General features: G+C 42.6%; 1 protein-coding gene across 1 annotated transcript in view; it reads right to left on the reverse strand.

The window, feature by feature from the left end:
* Positions 1–15864, reverse strand: part of CBL (Cbl proto-oncogene) — a gene marked incomplete at both ends in the record, with an annotated part of 74223 nt that overhangs the window by 8938 nt on the left and 49421 nt on the right. The window contains 3 exons of the mRNA XM_080699923.1: positions 5452–5546; positions 9329–9706; positions 9793–9924. Of these exons, the coding sequence (XP_080556049.1) occupies positions 5452–5546; positions 9329–9706; positions 9793–9924 (605 nt within the window). The remainder of the gene's footprint in view (positions 1–5451; positions 5547–9328; positions 9707–9792; positions 9925–15864) is intronic.

A 15864-nucleotide genomic window follows, 5' to 3' on the forward strand; every position in this document is an offset into this window, starting at 1 on the left:
GAACCCAGGGGTATTCTACCTCTGAGATATACCCTCAGCCCTATTATTTGTCATTTGAAACCGGGTCTTGCTAGGTTCCTGAGAGTCTCACTAAATTGCTGAGGATGGCCTGGAACCTGTAATTTTCCTATCTCAGGCTCCCGAGTACTGGGATTTCAAGCCCGTACCACCACACACAGCTTAATTTTTATTTTATATTTTTTTGTGGTACTGGGGATTGAACTCGGGGTTTTCTACTTCTAAGCTGTATCTCCATTCCTATTTTATTTTATTTCTTGGTAATGGAGATTGAACTCAGAGGCATTCTACCTCCAAGCTACACCCCTAGTCTTGTTTTTTTTTTTTTATTCTTATTTTAAAACAGGGTCTTCCTTGGTTGATGAGTCTGACTACTTGCTGACACTGTCCTTGACTGCAATTCTCTGTCTCACCCTTCCAGGTACTTGGATTACAAGAATGCACCACCATACCTGGCTTAATTTTTATATTTGAAATAGGGTCTCACTAAGTTGCTGAGGCTGGCCTCGAATCTTTGATCTTCCTGTCTCAGCCTCCCAAGTACTAGAATTTATAGGTATGTGCCGCCACTCCTGGTTTAACAACTGCCATTTGACTCTAAGTAATAGGATTACAAAGAATCTTTATTTCCTTCAGTGTTTATCTACATTTTCTAAGTTAGCATGCATTACTTTAAAAAATAGGGGTCACTAAAAGTACAATAAAAAAAAAAAAATGCAGGGCTTGAGGTACAGAGCTCAGTGGTAGAACACTTGCCTAGCAAGGCCCTGGGTAGGAATCCCCAGCACCAAAACAAAAAAACAATTTTTGTGTGTGTGTGTGTGTGTGTGGTATAGGGGATGGAATCCAGGAGTCTTCTACCTCTGGGATACACTCCCAGACCTACTTTATATTTTATTTGAAAACAGGGTTTCGCTAAGTTGCTGAGAGCCTCACTAAGTAACTGAGATTGGCTCTGAACCTGTGCAATCCTCCTGTCTCAGCCTCCTAAGTACTGGGATTGCAAGTGTGCACCACCACACCCAACAAATACAATTCTTTGTTGAAGAAGTCCATAAAAATATAAAATTGTAACTTGTCACAAAGCATTTTGGCAATATATACTTGGAGCACAACCAGAAAGCCAGGTTCAAGAAAGGAGATATACTAAATTAAGTCCAATCATAGACTTTTTTTTTTGGTGTGAGTGTGTCTGAGGTGGCCTGGGGATTGAACCCAGGAGCATTCTACCTTTGAGCTACACCCCCAGCCTGATTTTATTTCTTATTTGGAAGCAGGATCTCACTACATTGATGCAAGTCTCACTATTTGCTGAGTCTGTCCTTGAACTGTGATCCTCCTGTCTTAGCCTTCCAAGTACTGGGATTGCAAGCATGTACCCTCATGCCCAGCTTCTTTTTTTTTTATAATTCTGAAATAGGGTCTTGCTAGGTTGATGAGAGTCTCACTGCTTGCTGAGGCTATCCTCAAACCTGTGATCCTCCTGTCTCAGCCTACCAAGTATTGGTATTACAGGTGTGCACCACCTTGCCTGGCTGTCATAGGAATATTTTTGTGTGTGTGTGTGTGTGGTACCAGGAATTTTAAAGTTGAGATCTGAAGCATTCTCAATTGACTAGGAAAAAAGATTAAAATTTTGAGGTACCACAACAACCAAGATGTGGGGGCCAAAAATCTTAGGGAAGGAAACAAAGGAGAAGTAGGCCTAGAATTCAGGTTGCAACTGCTGAGTGCTACTGTTATCCCAAAACTGTTTGTGAGTGGGGCTGGGTTCTGAACAACCGATGAAGTGAGTAGATACGGTGGTGTCTTCACAAGCTGAAGAGACCAAGCTTAAAGTATCAGCTCTGTCCTTTGAAATAAATATATTTCATATGTTCAAGAAAAAGGAAAAGCCAGGCATGGTGGCGCACACTTGTAATCCCCGCACTTGGGAGGCTGAGACAGGAGGATTGCGGTTCACCGACAGCCTCAGCTACTTAGTGAGATCCTGTTTCAAAATAAAGAATAAAAAATAGGGCAGGGGGCTGGGCGTGGTGGCGCACGCTTGTAATCCCTGCGCTTGGGAGGCGGAGACAGGAGGATTGTGTAAATTCGAAGCCAGCCTCGCTGGCTTAAGAGACCCTGTTTCCAAATAAAAGTATAAAATGGGTCTCGGAGTGTAGCCTGGAGGTAGAAAGGTTTCCAGGAACTCCAGTACCACCAAAATAAATAAATAAATAAAAAATAAACTAGGGCAGGGTTGTAGCTCAGAGGTTGAATGCTCCTGGGTTCCATCCCCAGACAGGCAAAAAATAAAAAATAAAAAATTTTACAGAGAACTGAAATAAATAAAAACCACATGGACACTGATGAACTTACAAGATACAATACCTAAAAATAAAAACAGAATAGATGGGTTTAGGGCAGATTAGAAACAGCAAAAAAAGATTAGGGAAATGAGATGTAGTAAAAATTGTTCAGATTAAAGACAAAATAATAATAATAAAAAGAATGAAAAGAACAGACACAAGTATATGAACTGTAAGAGACACAGTGAAAAGGCCTAATATTAGGAAATGAAGTCCCAGAAGAAGAAGCAGAGAAGCAGAAGCAGAAGCAGAAGAAGAAAGACTGTATTATTCAATTTATTTTAAGAAATATTGGCTGAGAATTTTCTAACACTACATAAAAACAACTGCTGAGATAAAACACTAAATAAAAACACTAAATAAAAACAACTGCTGGGAATGGTGGTGCACATTTGTAATCCCTGCGCTTGGGAAGCTGAGACAGGAGGATCGCACAGGTTTGAAGCCAGCCTCAGCTACTTAGTGAGGCTCTCAGCAACTTAGTGAGACCCTGTTTCCAAATAAAGTATAAAATAGGTCTGGGTGTATAGCCCGGAGGTAGAAAAGCCCCTGGGTTCCACCCCCACTACCATGGGGCAGGGGGGGGGGAATCAAGGCTCAAATTTAGTTTTAAATGCTACAAACCTTTAAGAAGAATAAATATAAAGAAAACCACCTGGGTGTGCTGATGAACACTTCCAATCCCAGCATTCGGGAGGCTGAGACAGGAGGATCATGGTTCATGAATAGCTTCAGCTACTTAGCAAGACCCTTTGCAACTCAATGAGACTCTGTTTCAAAATAAAGAAAAAAAAAAAATAGAGTTGAAGTGTAGCTTGGAGGTAGAATGCCCCTGGGTTCTATACCCAGTACTAAAAAAAGAAAAAAAAAAGAGAAATATATATTATAGTAAAAACATTCTGGGAATCACAAATAAGGAGGGTATATATTTTTTCCACTAAAGGAACATTAAAACTAAGCAAATCTTTCAGCAGGAACAATGAAAGCCACCAGATGGTGGAATGACTGTGTGCATGCATGAGAGTTTTTTACTGGGGGTTGGAGTCCAGAGGCATTCTACCTCTGAGCTACACCCTAAGTCCTTTTCATTTTTTATTTTGAAACATGGTCTCACAGCCAGGAGGGTAGCACAAACCTGTAATCCCATTACTTGAGAAGCTGAGACAGGAGGGTTGAAGGTTGGAGGAGAGTCTCAGCAAGCAGTGAGACTCTTATCAAACCTAGCAAGACCTTGTTTCCAAATAAAGATAAAATAGGTCTAGGGGCATAGCTAGAGGTAGAATGCCCCTGGGTTCAATTCCCGGTGCCACACACACATAAAAACAAAAGACTGAAGCTGGGCAGGGTAGCACATGCTTGCAATTCCAGCTTTTGGGAGGCTGAGACAGGAAGATCACAGTTCAAGGACAACCTCAGCTACTTAGTGAGGCCCTTTGCAACTCAGTGAGACCCTATCTCAAAATAAAAATAGGGCTTGGGGATGTAGCTCGGAGGTAGAATGCCCCTGGGTTCCATCCACAGTAAAATAAATAAATAAATAAATAAATAAATAAATAAATAAATAAATAAATGTGGCAAAATGGGGGAAAGAATGGGAACGGATATTTCAATTACTTCAAGACATAAAATGTTGTACTGAATTTAAGGAATAAAAAAGTCCCAACAAATATTTGTTGCTGGCTGGGCGTGATGGCACACGCTTGTAATCCCCGTGCTTGGGAGGCTGAGACAGGATCAAAGCCAGCCTCAGCTACTTAGTGAGGCCCTCAGGAACTTAGTCAGACCTTGTTTCCAAATAAAAATATAAAATAGGTCTGGGAGAATAGCCTGGAGGTAGAAAGCCCTTGGGTTCCACCCCCAGTAACCCCCCACACACAGATATGGTGGTGCATACCTGTAGTTCCAGCTACTTAGAAGGCAGGAGGGTAGCATATGTGAGGCAAACCTGAGCAACTTAGTAAGACCCTATCCCAAAATTAAAAGAGAGTGGGGGTCTGAGGCTGTAATCTCAATACATAAAGGCCTGGGTTCAATTCATCATACTTAAAAATACCCAACAAGAATAATAATAATAATAAAAAATCAGAGCCAGGTGTGGTGGTGCACGCTTGTAATCCCAGCATTCAGGAGGCTGAGACTGGAGGATGATGGTTTGCGGACAGCCTCAGCTACTTAGTGAGGCCCTCTGTAACTTAGTGAGACCCTGTTTCAAAATAAAAAAAATAAAATAGGGCAGAGGGTATAGCTCAGAGGTCGAATGCCCCTGGATTCCACCCCCAGACACCCCCCCCCAAATCAATGAAGCCAAATGTGGTAGTGCACGCTTATAATCCCAGCATTTAGCCGGGCGTGGTGGCGCACGCTTGTAATCCCCGCGCTTGGGAGGCAGAGACAGGAGGATCACGCAGGTTCAAAGCCAGCCGTGCGCGCTGGCTTATGAGACCCTGTTTCCAAATAAAAAAGTATAAAAAATAGGTCTGGGAGTGTAGCCCAGAGGTAGAAGGGCTTCCAGGAACCCCAGTACCACCACCAAAAAAAAAATAAATAAATAAATAAAAAATAATCCCAGCATTTAGGAGGCTGAGACAGGAGGATTGCGGTTCGAGGACAGCCTCAGAGAAGCCCTTTGCAACTCAGTAAGACCCTGTTTCAAAATAAAGAATTAAAAAAGAAAAATAGGGCTAGGGGTATTGCTCAGAGGTTAATAAAAAGCCAAGCGTGGTGGCACATACTTAATAATCCCAGTATTTGAGAGGCTGAGACCAGAGGATCGCAGTTCGCGGACAGTCTCAGCTACTTTAGTGAGGCCCTTTGCAACTCCGTGAGACCCTGTTTCAAAATAAAGAATAAAAAAATAGGGCTGGGGGTGTAGCTCAGAGGTAGAATGTCCCTGGGTTCTACCCCCAGTACCGCAAAAAAAAAAAAAAAAAAAAAAAAAGATTAATAAAACTGACAAACTATATATGTGTCCACAGGAAAAAAAATTCTGCTTTATATTTTTCTGGGTTTTCTAAATTTTCTATAAATCAATAGTTTAAAAGTACCAACTTCAGTGAATGAAGTGAAGCTTTATTAAACTTACCTGGCAGCCAGCAAATAAATGGCATTGGCAGATGAGGAAGGCTTGATTTTAGGGTGTTCGCACTCTGGACCTGCTAACAGGTTGCTATTCATATTCTAGAAAGTAAAAAAGTGTTGAGAAAAAAACCTCCTTAGGGACAGTTAAGTATCTCCTCTTATTGAACCCATTCAGAACCACAAGAGCATTAACACAGACATGGCCTCCCTGTCAGTGCCAGGCCTACGGGTCACCACCTCTGACAGAAGCAGAGTTACTCTCAGACTCTGGAGAACTTTCAAAGGGTGGGGGAGACAGATAAATGGGTTGCTTTAGTTCTAGAATGATTCAGATAAACTGGCTATCTAAACAAATAGTACTTCTCAGTTAAATAATGTATGGCTAAACCAGAAAGGCTGAGACAAAAGGATCAGATGTTTATGGCCAGCCTCAGCTCCTTAGCGAGGCCCTGTTTCAAAATAAAGAATAAAAAATACAAGCTGGAGCCGTGCGTGGTGGCACACGCTTGTAAATCCCACGCTTGGGAGACTGAGACAGGTGGATCAAACAGGTTCAAAGCCAGCCTCAGCTACTTAGTGAGGCTCTCAGCAACTTAGTGAGACCCTGTTTCCAAATAAAAATATAAAGTAGGTCTGGGAGTATATAGCCCAGAGATAGAAGGCCTCTGGGTTCCACCCCCAGGACCACCAAAAAACAAACAAACAAACAAACAAACAAACAAACAAACACAAGCTGGCCGTGATGGCTCACGCTTGTAATCCCAGCATTTGGGAAACTGGGACAGGAGGATTGCGGTTCGCAGCCAGCCTTAGCTACTTAGCGAGGCTCTTTGCAACTCAGTGAGACCCTGTTTCAAAAAATAACGACTAAAAAAATAGGCCTGGAGGTGTAGCTTAGAGGTAGAATGCCCCTGGGTTCTATCCTCAGTAACAACAACAACAACAAAAAAAGTATGCCCAAACTCAAAATGGTCATTCTCACTACTTAGACTATCACACAGGTGCCACTTAAAGTATTACCACTCCGCTCCCCTTGCAACCAGAAAATATTCATTCACATGCCATGACACTTGTCAACTTCACCTTTCACGTTCATTTCCTCCTCAGTTTTCTAACTACCTATTTGTCAATTTCTCCATCAAAGGCTCACCTCAACTCCAGCACATCCTAAGTTAGCCAGGTTCAAACCCTCAGTGTTTGCATATGTGATTTATTGTCTTTTCTACCTACTGTCCACTTCTGAACCTTAAGTCTGTGTCATGGTCTCTAAAGGCTCCAACACACCTGATTGCCCGCTTCTGCTCAGAGACGATGACTATCCTGCTTGCTTGCTACATCCCTTTTGTTATTTCTTGCTCGCTCAAACTCACTCCTTCCCCTTCATCCTGGAATGGTCTTGCCCAGTTACCCATGCCTTCCCCTTCCTACCGCTGCAGATCTTTGCCGAGAGTCACGTCTAGTCCCTTCCTGTACCGCCAACTTCAACTCCAGCTCTCCCTGTACTCTCCTTTGAGCTGTTCTATACTGCTCCCATCAATGTGGACATAATATACATTTTATTAATTTGTTTATTTGCCATCTTCCTCTCATGAGTATATACACTTGAGAAGGTTGTTTTGTTTTTGGGTGCTCAAATGAATCAACAAATTACAAATATTCCTTATCTCCCACTCCTCAGTTCTGAACAACTTATTATATGCTTAGACAAAGGAACACTGTCTTTTTCTTCGTCTGGTACCAGAGGTTAAACCCAGGATGCTACACCCCCAGCCCTTTTTAAAATTTTATGTATGTATGTATGTATGTATGTATGTACGTATGTATGTATGTATGTATGTACATACATATTTTGTGCATAGTTACATATTATAGTATTGGGGGTAGAATACAGGGGCTTCTACCTCCAGGCTACACCCGAGACCTATTTTATTTATTATTTGGAAACAGGATTTTGCTAAGTTGCTGACAGCCTCACTAAGTTGTTGAGGCTGACTTCAAACCCGAGAGTCTCCTGTCTCAGCCTCCCAAAGTACTGGGATTACAGACATGAGCCATCATATCCAGCTTTATTATTTTATGTTGAAACAGGTTTTCATTAAATTGCTAAAGGTCTTGCTAAGGTGCTGAGACTGGCTTTAAATCTGTGATTTCCCTGTCTCAGCCACGCAAGTACAGGAATTACACACTTGCATCAACACGTCCAGTGTTTCGATCCATTCTCTTTCCAGTCTATCTTGCACACCACTACTAGATTAATCTCTGTAATCCATCATTTTGGCCATGTTAGTCTGCTAATTTCAAACCCTCAAATCTTCATTTCCTACCAAACAAATGCAAACTATTGTGGGAGAAGCCCAAGGCCCTGTAATCGAGTGCTGCGGCCCCTCACAGCCTTTCCTGTTGCTGTGATGCACGCTCTCTCCTCTACCTACCATTCCACAGTGCACCTTAAGCATTTCTGCTATTGCGGCTCAGCTATAACTTCAAACCATATCCAAGCTCTACTATTCCCATGCCTTATGCCGGTAATAAATTTTGCGTGTTTTTTTTTTCCCTATACAAAACAAACAAAAAGTCGGGCCTAGTGGTGCATACTTGTACCCAGTACTTGGGAGGTTGAGACAGAAGTATCACAGATTCAAGACATGCAGCAACTGACTGAAACCCTGCTTCAAAATAAAAATATAAAGCTAGTCATGTTGGTACATGTTTGTAACCCCAATACTTGGGAGGCTGAGACAGGAGGATCGGAGATTCGAGGACAGCCTCAGCAAGTAGTGACGCTCTCAACATAGCAAGACCCTGTTTCAAAATAAAAATAAAACAAGGCTGGGGGTGTAGCTTGGAAGTAGAATGCCCCGGGTTCCATCCACAATACCACACACAAAAATAAATAAATAAATAAATAAATAAATAAATAAATAAATAAGGCTGGGGTATAGGTCAGAGGTAGAATGCCTTAGATTCAATCTTCAGTACCACAAAAAAAAAAAAAAAAAAAAAAAAGTCAGACATGGTGGCTCACCTACAATCCCAGTGATTGGGAGGTTGAGACAGGAGGACTGCAGGTTTGAGGACAGTCTCAGAAGTAGTGAGACTCTCGAAGTAGTGAGACTCTCATCAACCTAGTGAGACTCTGTTTCAAAAAAAAAAAATGTACATATTCTCCAAAAAAACATTACAGATTCAGGTGCCACCCTTTCCTTAAAACCCTGCCAGAGTGGTGCGTGCCTGTACTTGGGAGGCTAAGACATAAGGATCACAGTGAATATGCCTTAGCAACTTAGTGAGGCCCTCAACAACTTATGACACCCTGTTTCAAAATCAAAAATAGTGCCGGGCATGGTGGCGCTGCTTGTAATCCCAGCATTTGGGAGGCTGAGACCAGAGGATCACGGTTCGTGGACAACCTCAGCTACTTAGTGAGGCCCTCCGCAACTCAGTGAGACCCGGTTTCAAAATAAAGAATAAAAAAATTGGGCAGGGGGTATATCTCAGAGGTCAAATGTCTCTGGGTTCCATCCCCAGACCCGCAAAAATAAATAAATAAATAAATAAATAATAAAAAATAAATAAAAAATTAAAAAAAGAATAGGGCTCAGGGGTAGAATGCCCCAGGTTCAATTCCTAGTACCCCCCCACACACACAAGAAACAAAAAATAAGGTTTCTAGTCCCATCACCCACAGCATTTATGATCATAGGACATTTGCTGTCATATCTGCAAACCATCTTGCTTACTCTAACATATCCATTCCTTGAACTTAGGGGTTGTGTTGTATTACCCCTGAATTCTATACATAACCCACCATAAAACATGGACCCATAAAATGCCACCCACAAATATTTAATAGGTTAAATAATTTCAAAATTCAGACCCACCATGGAGGTGTCCAGACTGACTGTGCTCCCAAGCCTGGGTGTGTCTGCTCTGGGCTCCATTTGTGAGGGTAATGAAAACGGCAGCGAATGTCGGTTGGTTAATTCTCTTCCTGTCCAGGGATCATTAGAGCTCGGAGCAGCTACTGGTACTTTGGGAATTGGCCGAGGCAGCCAGGAGTCCCCAAGGCGGCTAGAGGGGACAGGGGGCAATTTGTCCCTGGATGCACAATCGCCTGGTGTGCAAGGCAAGGGGCGCCTCTGAGGCCGGGCTTCCGCCCCAGCAGAGTACGGCCGGTCTGGGGGCGGCGGTGGTGGAAGGTCTCGAAATGTGGGAGGTATTGGCAATGGTTTGTCCTTGTGAAGGGAGCCAGAAGCAGCCTGTGGAAGCGAGAAGGAAGCACATCAATCAAGACCCATTAAAGCATTACAGAGTCAGGAAACTGCAGAAATGGAGAATGCTTTACCTTAGAAGCAGTTCCCAGACCAGAAGTACTGGAAGGGACAGATACGCGCTGCTGTAGAAGGTCAAGTCGTGGTGGCACTGGGGGAAGGGATGCCTGTGGGGCCACGGAGAATGGAGAAGGCGGCCTTTCCACCTAGAACCAGTGAAATTTGTTCAGACTAGCAACTTCCAACTCATCCTAGCTCTAGAGAGCAAATGCTTGTGAATGCTGAAAATTAAGATCAATGGGCCAGATTTAGGCTTGGGGATCACACACTTCTCTAAAAACTCAGAAACCCCGAGAGTTTCTTCCAAGTCTTTTTTGTGTCACCATGACAGCACTCTCAATCACAGAAACGTGGTGCAAACTCTAAGTTATAAAGCAAATACATCAAGGAGGTCAGTGCCACAGAAAGCTTCCTAGCTTACAATTTACACTTGTCTTCCTCTGTCCCTCCTCCTTCTTGCCTTTCTTGTACTGGAGATTGAACCCAGAGGCAATCTACCTCCAAGATACCATTTATTTATTTATTTTTACCTTTTTTTTTTTTTTTTGGTACTAAGGGTGAAACCCAGGGGCTTTCTACCTCGGCGCTATACTCTCAGACCTATTTTATACCTTATTTGTAAACAGGATCTCACTAAGTTGCTGAGAGCTGCAATAAGTAGCTGAGGCTGGCTTCGAACCTGTGCGATCCTCCTGTCTCAGCCTCCCAAGCGCTGGGATTACAAGCGTGCGCCACCATGCCTGGCTCAGGATACCATTTACTTTGAAATAGGTTCTTGCTAAATTGCTGAAGCTAATCTGGCATTCACGTTCCTTCTGTATCATAGTAATGGGATTACAAGTGTGTTCTTCTCTGAGTACTGTAATTATAATTTTAAAAATTATTACAAAGCTGGGCATACTGGTGATTGTAATCAATCTCCAATACCAAAAAATAATTCCTTCCTTTCTTCCTTTCTTGCAGTAATGGGAAGTGATTACCTTCTATATCTGAGTTACACCCCCAGCCCTATTTTATTTCTTATTTTGATTCACTAAGTTGTGGAGGGCTTCACTAAGTTGCTGAGGCAGGGCTCGAACCTTGTAACCCCCTCCTGTCTTAGCCTCCTGAGTATTAGAAATATAGGAACGAACCACTAGGCTCAGCTAAAATTACAATTTTCTATTTCTTTACCTTTGGAGAAAGAAAAAATCTATTTCAAGGTTAAAAATAGGCCAAGCGCCGGGCGTGGTGGCGCACGCTTGTAATCCCCGCACTTGGGAGGCGGAGACAGGAGGATTGTGCAGGTTCGAAGCCAGCCATGCTGGCTTAAGAGACCCTGTTTCAAAAAATATAAAATAGGTTTGGGAGTGTAGCCCGGAGGTAGAAGGGCTTCCAGGAACCCCAGTACCACCAAAAAAAAAAAAAAAAAAAAATAGGCCAAGCAATCAAGTATGGTGACATATACCAGTAATCCTTGTACTTGGAAGGCTGAGACAGAAGGATCACAAGTTCATGGCCAGCCTTAGCAAGTTAGCATGGCCCTCCACAATATAGCGAGACCCTGTTTCAAAATAAAACATAAAATGGGGCTGGGGGTATAGCTAAGAAGTAGAATACTCATGGGCTCAATTCCCAGTAAAACACACACACTTGTGCACCTGGCATGGTGGCACACACCTATAATCCTGGTGCATGGGAGACTGAGACAAGAGGATTGCAGGTTCCGGGACAGTCTCAGGAACGTAATGAAACCTCCAGTAACCTAGAAGACCTTGTTTTTTTTTTTTTTTTTTTTTGTGGTACTGGAAATTGAACCCTTGGGCATTCCACTTCTGATCTGAGCTATACCCCCAACCCTACTTTTTATTCTTTACTTTGAAACAGGGTCTCATTAAGTTGTAGAGGGCTTCACTAAGTGGCTGAGGCTGGCTGCAAACTTATAATCCTCTTGTCTCAGCCTCCCAAGTATTAGAATTATAACCGTGCTCCACCAAGCCCAACACAAGACCTTGTTTCAAACAAAAAAATGTAAAAGGGCTGGGGTGCTGGGTGTGGTAGCACCTCCCTGTAATCCCAAGCACATGGGCAGCTGAGACAGTAGAATCACAGATTCAAGGACAGACTCAACAAATATCGAGACTGTCATCAACCTATTGAGACCCTGTTTCAAAATAAATAAGCTGGGCATGGTGGCACACACTTGTAATCCCAGCATTCGGGAGTTTGAGACCTCAGCTAATTAGTGAGGCCCTCACAACTTAGTGGAACTCTGAATCAATATAAAGAATATTTTGATTCAGAGTTCAAAAATAGGGCAGGGGGTATAGCTCGGAGGTCAAATGCCCCTGGGTTCCATCTCCAGACCCACAAAATAATAAATAAAATAAAAAATAAAAGGTGGGCGTGGTGGCACATGTTTGTAATCCCAGCATTCGGGTCGCTAAGACAGAAGGATTGTGTTTCACAGCCAGACTCAGCTACTTAGTGAGGCCCTTTGAAACTCAGTAAGACCCTTATTCAAAATAAATAATAAAAAAATAGGGCTGGGGTAGTATAGCTCAAAGGTAGAATGCCCTCGGGTTCCATCCCCAGTACCACAAAAATAATAAATATATATTAAAAAAATTGGGCTTGTAGTGTCGCTCAGAGGTAGAATTCTCCTGGGTTCAATCACCAATAACTGCTCATACATATACATATACAAACAAAACAAATGGGTTAGGGCCTTAGCTGGGAGGTAGAATGCCCATGGGCTCAGTCCCTAGTGCCACACCCCCCAAAAAACGATTAAAAACAGGAACACATATATTAAGAAAGGGATAGGGCTGGGGATGTAGTTCAGAGGTAGACTGCTTGCCGCAGATGTAGGAGACCAAGTTTAATTCCCAGGAAAACATGTACACACGCACACACACACACACACACACACACACACACACACACACCAGACATTAAACTTTCACACTGTTACCTGGGATAGTAATGTTTAAGAAGTGGAATAAGAGAGAAAAGATGATAAGAAAATAAATCTATAGGAGAATAATGCTTAGATAGTAGCCGGATGGGTGGCACATGCTTGTAATCCAAGCATTTAGAAGGCTGAGACAGAAGGATCGTGATTTGCAGACAGCCTGAGCTACTACCTTAGTGAGGCCCTTTGCAACTCAGTGAGACCCTGTTTCAAAATAAAGAATAGCCAGGCGTGGTGGTGCACGCTTGTAATCCCCGCACTTGGGAGGCGGAGACAGAAGGATTGCGCAGGTTCGAAGCCAGCCACACTGGCTTAAGAGACTGTTTCCAAAATTAAAATAGGTCTGGGAGTGTAGCCCAGAGGTAAAAGGGCTTCCAGGAACCCCAGTACCACGAAAGAAAGAAAGAAAGAAAGAAAGAAAGAAAGAAAGAAAGAAAGAAGGAGGAAGGGAGGGAGGGAGGGAGGGAGGGAGGGAGGGAGGGAGGGAGGGAGGGAAGGAAGGAAAGAAAGGCCGGGTGTGGTGGCACCCACTTGTAATCCCCACGCATGGGAGGCTGAGAAAGGAGGATCTCACAGGTTCAAAGCCAGCCTCAGCTGGTTTAAGAGACCCTGTTTCCAAATAAAATATAAAATAGGTCTGGGAGTGTAGACCATAGGTAGAAGGCCCCTGGGTTCCATCCCCAGTACCACCAAAAAAAAAAAAAAAAAAAAAAAAAAAAAAAAAATCCTTAAAAAGTATCTGAGTCTTTCTAAGGAATTGAATCATTTCTAGGGATAAGTATTTCCTGACAATTTGCTTTCTTTTTTTTTCTCCTATGGTATAGGAGATGGAACACAGGAGTGCTACACCTGAAGCCTTATTTATTTTGTGGTATTGAGGAATGTCCTATTATATTGTTTATTTGGAAACAGGGCGTAAGTTGCAGAGGGCCTTGCTAAGTTGCTGAGGCTAACCGTGAACCTGTAATCCTCCTGTCTCAGCCTCTTAACTACATGTATCACCACATCTGAATTCTATTAATTTTTGAGACAGGGTGTCACTAAGTTGCCTAGGCTGGCCTTGAACTTGCAGTCCTACTGCCTCAGTCTCCCAAGTAGTGAGGTTACAGATGTACACTGTTGCTCCTGGCTTGTGTAAGTGTCTATCATACATATTTGCCTTCCAAGAGTGTTCATTCTATTGGGAAAGCAAACCCAAAGTTGGATTTCATAGCTTACTTCAGTTTCTCACAAATCCCTAGCAGGTGTTACTGCTGGTCTAATCAGGCTGTCTTCTTATGATTTCCTGCATGTGCTATGGTTTCTTCCAACCTCCAGTTCTTTCCTTGATCTGGAAAGCCCTCTCTACTCATCACCCACTTCATTCTGTCTGTCTTATTCCTAAATGCAGAGGGTTGAAATAATTTTATTCCTAATTCATGGGTCAATAACATAACTGATTCTTGAAATGTTCTTTTATTGCAACACATAATAAAGTTCCAGGAAAGGAAAAAATGTGGAAAAGAAATTATAAAAAAAATAAGAACACTTTCAAGTTGTGGGCATGGTGCCTATAATCCCAGTACTTGGGAGGCTACGATTAGGATGATCATAACATTTGAGGTCAGCCTCAACAACTTTGTGAGACCTTGTCTCAAAATAAAAAAATTAAAAGATCTGGGATGTACCTCAGTGGTAGAGAGCCCTGGGTTCAATCTCCAGTGCTGAAAGAAAAAAGAAAGCAAGCCGGGTGTGGCAGTGCATACCTGTAATACCAGTACTAGTGAGGTGAAATAAGTCTGAGGTCGGGCTTAGCAACTTGGAGAGACACTGTTTCAAAATAAAATAGGGCGGGGGGCAGTTGAGCTCAGAAATACATCCCTGGGTTAAATCCCCATTACAAAAAACAAAACAAAACAAGAGAGAGAGACTAACTAATGAAATAGCCATATGACAACACACAAAGTCATTTTTCCTCTTATTTGAATTTCTATACAGCTAGAAGGAAAATGTTCATCATCTTCTTTCTTCTAAATGTCTGTATCACCTAAAGAGTATATACCCAACAATTTTCAAACAATGTTCACTATCTCCCTTGGGTTGATTAGTGTTTTACCTACATCTATATTCTCTTCACAAATAAAACTACTACTCCTTGAGAACTTTGCCTGAGTTTTCTGGTCCTGTTCAGCACTCCATACTATGCTAACTTATCTAGATAATAAAGCCAGGCACAGTGGCCCAGACCTGTAATCCCAGCACTTAGGAATCTGTGACAAGAGGACTGTAGATTTGGGACCCGCTTCAGCAATAAACATTGCAAAAGTAATGTGGTAATTGTAAAAAAAAACTCAAATACTAAGTTGGGTGTGGTGGCACATGTGTGTAATCCTAGGATTTGCAAGATTGAGAAAGAAGAATCATGGATTCCATGAGGCCAACTTCAGCAACTTAGTGAGACTTCTAGCAACCTAGCAAGACCCTGTTTCAAAATAAAAAATTCAGCCAAGTGTGGTGCTACCCTCTTGTAATATCAGTTCTTGGAAGGCTAAGACAAGAAAACTGCAAGTTCAAGGACAGCCTCAACAACTAGTAAGACTCTCAATTACCTAGCAAAATCCTGTTTTAAACTAAAAGGCTAGCCAGGTGCGGTAGCGCACGCTTGTAATCCCAGTACCTAGGAGGCTGAGACAGGAAGGAAGATTATGCAGGTTCGAACCCAGCCGCAGCTACTTAATGAGGCTCTCAGCAACTCAGTGAGACCTTGTTTCCAAATAAAATAGAAAATAGGTCTAGGAGTGTAGCCTGAAGGTAGAAAGCCCCTGGGTTCCATCCCCAGCAAAACACACACACACACACACACACACACACACACACACACACACACACACACAAAATAAATAAATAAATAAATAAACAAATAAATAAATAAAGAGAAAAGAGAAGAAAAGGCTAGAAGCCGGGGGTAGGGGGTGGTGCATGCTTGACATCCCTGCATTTGGGAGGCTGAGACCAGAGGATTGCGGTTCGCGGACAGCCTCAGATCCTTAATGAGATCTTTCGCAACTCAGTGAGACCCTGTTTCAAAAATAAAAGACTGGCCGGACGTGGAGGCGCACGCTTGTAATCCCTGTGCTTGGGAGGCTGAGAGGGG

The sequence above is a fragment of the Muscardinus avellanarius genome, assembly GCF_963383645.1.
Source record: "Muscardinus avellanarius genome assembly, chromosome: 1".
Classification (NCBI taxonomy): Eukaryota; Metazoa; Chordata; class Mammalia; order Rodentia; family Gliridae; genus Muscardinus; species Muscardinus avellanarius.